This window comes from Lucilia cuprina, chromosome 2 (genome assembly GCF_022045245.1).
Source record: "Lucilia cuprina isolate Lc7/37 chromosome 2, ASM2204524v1, whole genome shotgun sequence".
Classification (NCBI taxonomy): Eukaryota; Metazoa; Arthropoda; class Insecta; order Diptera; family Calliphoridae; genus Lucilia; species Lucilia cuprina.
In genome coordinates, this window is record NC_060950.1 from 14188295 (window position 1) to 14194502 (window position 6208).

Genomic DNA, 6208 nt, shown 5'->3' on the forward strand with positions numbered 1-6208 from the left:
ATCTATCTATCTTTCTTTTCGAAACGGGCCACTGTATTTTGTCGCATTGGCATTTATTTTGCTGCCTTAAAAAGGTTTTTAGTAATTTTTTTGTATAATTCCTCTTGATTAAAAAAAAATTTCGAGTAAATGGCGGAAGGAACACGAAGAATCTTTTCGCTCCACCGATGAAACAACCAAAATTGAGGAAGATGTTGAAAAACAACCAGATGTTGCAAAAATTCAATCTCCACATACTCCTACGATAACCTTTAATGAACAAGAAATTTTATCCGAACAATTTCAAAATTATTTACGCATTGCCGAGGCCTTTATGAAAACGCTTAAACGACCTAAAGATATAGAAATTTGTACAAATCTCTTGCGCAAAGTCCAGAGACTCAATGATAGTAAACATATAGAGGTGAAACGTAATAATAATGCTTTCTTTCGTTATTGTCTAAAGGTATTAAAGTGGACAAGTGATAATCAACCGTTGGAATTATATCAACAATGGGTTAGCAATCATTTTAGGGAATTTTTCTTGAGCGCATTAAAATATTTATTAATATTTATAGTATCGCAATAAGGAATTAGTCGAAGGTCCAACAGAATCACGTACTTGGTTGGAGGATAATAAATCTTATATGGCTTTAAAGAGTCTTAAAGATGGCACAAATATTATCTATGCAGCTGTATGTGATGAGCCTTCTGCCGGTTGGCAAGATGGTGGTTTAAATATTTTGGCTAAACGGGGTGCATGTTCTAGGAATTAGTTAAAGGAAATTACAAAATACGCATATACACAAACAGAAGTTTGATGATTCGATATGTATTTTTCAACTTTATTTTGAGATTCTTAATTACTCGTTGTTTTCAATATAAAATAAAATTGTTGTATAAAAAAAAAACGATTTTAAAAACTACATACTAATTTGTGTAAAATGGACGGTATGTGTTAAAACTAATAAGAGCTTGATTTGAATAATACGTCTATGTGGAATTCATTTGTCAATTCCGTAAAAATTTAGAAAACACCAAGGCGCCAAAGAGTAAAATCAAAGCCCACAAGGTTTTAGAAACACTCAATGATGTAGAACCATTGCAGCTGTCACTGGAACAATAGCATTCCTCCCAATAAACACCATTTTCATAGACTCCCCAGTTACAGACACCCGTAACACCAGTATCAGCCACAGAGGCACAACGTCTAATAACCTGACGCCAGCGACCATCCCCTAGTTAAGCAAAAATGAAAATTTTATATTACAAGCAAAATCTTTATAACAATTTCTACTTACATATAAAACCTCTGGGACCCTGTTGCACCACCTTCATACAAAACGAGCCAGGCATGTGCGATTCATCGCTGTTGCATTCGATGGGTATGTGTTCAGTGCGATTAAACTTCTTATAGGCTCCACAGCTATCGTAACCCTTACGGTCTTGATCCGAGGAACACTGATAACAGCGTATAGCCCAGGAACCTTAAATTATTTTGAATAAAAATTCCACAAAATTAATTTTCAAAACCACACCCTAAATTTGTTTACAATTTAAACTTTAATCAGCATAAAAAATCAATTACTCACCTGTTATTGTTACTGCAATTAATAACAAAGTTAAATTTATTGTTACAGCTTTCATTTTCTTTTTAATTAACTAGATTATAGTAAAAACTAAAACAAAACATTAATTGAAAATAAAAAATTCAATTTAATGAATGAAGGCACTTGTTGTGGTGAAGTTGTTGTTGTGGTTTATTCTCACACAAACACTGTGTTTGTTTAATTACAAGAGCTGTCAAATTAAACATGGCTTTATTACAGAGTTGTTTAAGTATTCTTAATAGCTGTGGCGTGATTACACTGTCATGTTATTAAGGGAGTCGTTAATAGTGTTTTTGATGACGGCTAAGCAGTGTTAAGACGTATTATTTGAAATTAAAACAGTTGTGAATTTATTTCAACAATTTATTAGGATTCTATAGTTGAAACGAAAAGTTGACTTTTCAACTTTTTACATTTAGTTAAAAGTCGACTTATTGCATTTTATGAAAACTTTTTCCGACTTCAATAAATTTTTCGAGTTTTTTCGACTATTTTAGAGTTTTTGACTTTTTTTCTACTTATTTAAAATTTGTTGACTATTTTTGATTTTTTTTCTACAATTTTTGAGTTTTTGACTTTTTCCGACTTTATTTTATTTTTTTTTCGACTTTTATTTCCAAATTCTACATTTCGACTTTTTTCACAGACGATAGTCGAGTTATCGACTTTTTTGGAACAAAATAGTCGACTTTGACTTTTTTCGATAAAAACTCCATTTTTTGATTATTCAAAAGTCGATTTATAGAACTTTACAATATATTAACGAAAAACATATCGTCACCTAAAACGCAAACGGTCCTATCTAAATATTACCTAAATATCAAAATATACCAATTGTAGAATGGAAAAATTATTAAAAAAAATAGTCACCCAGCAGTTCGACGGAACAGTCCCGAACTGACCACTTCACCTACCACTTGTGGTGGCCCCTAGCCACCTGACTATCTAGGTGACCAACCATTTTAACATGGGCTTGTCCTACGAGGAAGTCAATCGTCACTCTACACCCTAGAAAGAGACAGTAAAGAGACGATTGCCTCCGCTCTCGCTTACAAAGGGGGCACTAAGGTGACGACTGTCTTCATTCTCGTTTACAAAGTGTTTATTTTTAACGAAAGACCAAAAACATACGAATTGGAGTCAGCCAAGTGGTAAGATATTAATGGAACTAAAATTTAAAAATTTCAAGTGTCCACTCTCTAGAATACTGTGGGACAATAATGTAACGATTGACCCGAAAGATATAAATTTGAGTCAACCAGATGGTGGCATATTAGTAGAAAGTAATTATCATTTCTACAAAAGATGGGTAAAATAACTACTTTCGGAAGTACAACAAAAAAACTACTTTTAAGAGTATAATCTCTAGGTTACTTGAGGACAGTAAAGAGTCGACTGTCTCCGCTCCCGCATACAAAGAGGACACTAAAGTGACTACTGTCTTCATTCTCGATTACAAAAGGTACATTCGTGACGAATGACCCAAAACATACGAATTACGATCATACAGGTAGTTAACTATTAGTGGAAATTACTGTCTCGTACTCAAAAACTTTTTAATCAAATTACATTTGTAAAATTTGAAAAAATAAGTAAAATATAACAAATACAAATTAATTCAAATGAATTGCAATTCGTTTCTAATTTAAATGAATTTTTCATTTTTTTTAATTTTTCAAATGAATTACAATTCATTTCCAATTCATTTGAATTGAGTTGATTTTGAATTTATTTAAATGAATTAAAAAGGAATTAGCGATTAATTTCCAACTCATTTCATTTGAATTGATTGAAATATAAATTGATTTTGTTAGTAAATCTAAACGGTAGATTTACTTACAAATCTACAGGAAGTTATTATTGAAGCTGAATGATGAATTCTAATTATATATTGATTTTTGATTTAATTATGAAGAATTCTTCATATGTGAAGGATCGTTTGTTTTTTTCTATAATTACCAAAAAAAATTGTCATTCGGTGGTAGTGGGTTCATAATTTTAAAAATTATTAATAGCCTTTTGAAAATTTAGATTTTCATCTGCTTTTGAATTTAATAGATTGTACATTTTTTATTTCATTTATTTGAAATGCAATTCATTTTTCTAATTCATTTGTATTAATTCAAAATCATTACAAATTAATTAGAAATGAATTGCAATTCATTTGACAAATTCATTTGAATTAGAAACAAATTGCAATTCATTTGAATTAGAATCGAATTGCAACTTATTTGACAAATTAATTTGAAATGGAATTGAATTGCATTAATTTTTATCAAATTAATTTGAATTGATTAAAATTTTGTTAAATTTTTATTTTTGTTGAAATAATTAATTTAAAATTAAGCCAATTCATAAATGAATTAAAATTAAAATTAGTAACGATTTAAATTAGGGTTCTATTGTTGAAACGAAAAGTCGACTTTTCGACTTTTTGTATTTTATGAAAAGTGAAAAGTCGAAAGTCGACTTTTTGCATTTTATGAAAAGTCGACTTTCGACTTTTTGCATTTAGTTAAAAGTCGACTTTTCGACTTTTTCGTCGATTTTCGACTTTTTCCGACTTTTCGACTTTTTCAGACTTTATTTATTATTATTATTGTTATTATTATTAGTTTTATTATTTATTATTATTATTATTATTATTAATAAAAAATTTTATTTATATTTTTTCTATTTTTATGAAAAGTCGACTTTCGACTTTTTGCATTTAGTTAAAAGTCGACTTTTCGACTTTTTTCGTCGATTTTCGACATTTTACGACTTTTTCAGACTTTATTTATTATTATTATTGTTATTATTATTTTTATTATTATTATTATTTATTATTATTATTATTGATAAAAAATTTTATTTATATTTTTTCTATTTGTTGCAATTTTTTGAGTTTTTTCGACTTCTTTCTGTATTCGACTTTTTCTGACTTTTCGACTTTTCCTACTTTTTCCAACTTTCCGACTTTTCGACTTTTTCCGACTTTTTTCTACTTTTCGACCTTTTTCGACTTTTTTCGACTCTTTCCGACTTTTCGACTTTTATTTACAAAGTCGACTTTTCGACTTTTATCATAGACGATAGTCGAGTTATTGAATTTTTTGGAACAAAATAGTCGACTTCTACTTTTTTCGACAAAAAGTCGATTGTTCGATTATTCGAAAGTCGATTTATAGAACCCTAATTTAAATTTTATTCTAAATAATATAGAAAATAGACACTGGCAACTCTTTCTCTAACACGTATCGTGTAAAAACGCCATTCGTGTCGATAATACCGTTTCATGTTGACACTACTTGACGTGATGCACACCAAACAGAAAGAAACACAAAAACAACAAACATCACAAATCAACATTATTTTTTAGGGCGGGTCGTTCGCTTTATTATTATTAATTCTTTGCTTTTGATTTTAATTATTTTATTTTAAATTTATTTAATTTTCTCAAATAAAAATTAACGCATTTGATAAAACAAAATACCAAGAATAATGAAATCTAAGGAAAGTGTTATTTTGAGTGTAATTTTAACAGTGTGTTTGGCACAAACAGGTGTGTACAACTAGCCAGCAGCATTTTTTATGTTGAACAATTCTGTAAATATATAACTTATGTTTTGTTTATATCGAATTATAATTTGTTATTGTAGCCTGGTGTATTAAATGCTGGGATTGCCGTTCCGATAACGATCCCAAATGTGGTGATCCCTTTGACAATAGTACTTTAGTCATCACCGATTGCAGTCTTGAACCTGAATTGGAACATTTGCCTGGCGTAAGACCTACCATGTGTCGCAAAATACGCCAAAAGGCTCATGGCGAGTGGCGTTATATCCGCAGTTGTGCTTATATGGGTGAACCCGGCATTGAAGGTGATGAACGTTTCTGTTTGATGCGCACTGGTAGTTACAACATTTTCATGGAATATTGTACTTGCAACAGTAAAGATGGTTGCAACAGTGCTGGTCTGCTAACAGGCAATCAATTAGCCATTGGTTTTACCACTCTCATAGTTACAGCGGTGGCTTGGTTTTTAAGACAATAAGCAGCAAGTACAATTATAGAGAAAAGGGTTTTTTATAGGTAGAAATTCTTTTTTTTACCTTTAATTTAAAAATAGAAAATTTAGTGCCTTTTTTCGAATATAAATTAAGTACCTATAACATTTTGTTTAGTGTTAACTAACATTACGAACTTAAAATTTATGCCGTCCATTATTCTGTTAGTAACATTCCATAATTTATACATAAACAAATTTTAACAAGTATTCATTTTCTATATACATCGACTAAGTATATATAGGTACATATATCTTTTTACAATTTATCGAATCTCGAGATTACAAATGTCTCAGTAATAAATTATGTATGTATATGTTTAATTTTAAATGATTTTTATTGTAAAAACTTACATACTTTTTTATGTAAACCAAATAAATTTATAAACTTTTTTAAGAAATCTTAAACGTGTTTTGTATTAATTATGATTATTTATTTTAATGCTTTTTATAATAGTTTTGAATATAGATAGATAGATAGATAGATAGATAGATAGATAGATAGATAGATAGATAGATAGATAGATAGATAGATAGATAGGTAGATAGATAGATAGATAGATAGATAGAT

At 29.4% G+C, this 6208-nt stretch overlaps 3 protein-coding genes across 4 annotated transcripts; 2 read left to right on the forward strand and 1 right to left on the reverse strand.

Annotated features, from left to right (window-relative positions):
• Positions 1 to 118: 118 nt before the first annotated feature.
• Positions 119 to 1217, forward strand: LOC111685220 (the record flags this gene model as incomplete). The annotated part of the gene is made up of 2 exons (XM_023447469.2): positions 119 to 496; positions 558 to 1217. Coding segments are annotated over 2 exons (576 nt in total), but the record flags the coding sequence as incomplete, so codon positions are not given.
• On the reverse strand, positions 804 to 1734 carry LOC111685221. The gene is made up of 3 exons (XM_023447470.2): positions 1572 to 1734; positions 1281 to 1466; positions 804 to 1217 (listed from the first exon to the last, which is right to left on the reverse strand). Exons 1-3 carry the CDS (start codon positions 1624 to 1626, stop codon positions 991 to 993), a joined length of 468 nt encoding a protein of 155 aa, XP_023303238.2. The 5' UTR covers positions 1627 to 1734; the 3' UTR covers positions 804 to 990.
• Positions 1735 to 4928: 3194 nt separating this feature from the next.
• On the forward strand, positions 4929 to 6039 carry LOC111685222. 2 transcript variants are annotated; one of them, XM_046956574.1, is made up of 3 exons: positions 4964 to 5030; positions 5066 to 5133; positions 5231 to 6039. In XM_046956574.1, exons 2-3 carry the CDS (start codon positions 5073 to 5075, stop codon positions 5623 to 5625), a joined length of 456 nt encoding a protein of 151 aa, XP_046812530.1. In that variant the 5' UTR covers positions 4964 to 5030; positions 5066 to 5072; the 3' UTR covers positions 5626 to 6039. The 2 variants fall into 2 exon arrangements, with proteins under 2 accessions (XP_023303239.2, XP_046812530.1); XM_023447471.2 differs by having other exon boundaries at positions 4929 to 5133.
• The last annotated feature ends 169 nt before the right edge of the window (positions 6040 to 6208 follow it).

Coding starts and splice junctions, on each gene's coding strand:
- LOC111685221 (XM_023447470.2), bottom strand. CDS start 1,626: ATGAAAGCTGTAACAATAAATTTAACTTTGTTATTAATTGCAGTAACA. Junction 1,467..1,571: donor AATTGCAGTAACAATAACAG/GTGAGTAATTGA, acceptor AAATAATTTAAG/GTTCCTGGGCTATACGCTGT. Junction 1,218..1,280: donor GGGTCCCAGAGGTTTTATAT/GTAAGTAGAAAT, acceptor TTGCTTAACTAG/GGGATGGTCGCTGGCGTCAG.
- LOC111685222 (XM_023447471.2), top strand. CDS start 5,073: ATGAAATCTAAGGAAAGTGTTATTTTGAGTGTAATTTTAACAGTGTGT. Junction 5,134..5,230: donor AGTGTGTTTGGCACAAACAG/GTGTGTACAACT, acceptor TTGTTATTGTAG/CCTGGTGTATTAAATGCTGG.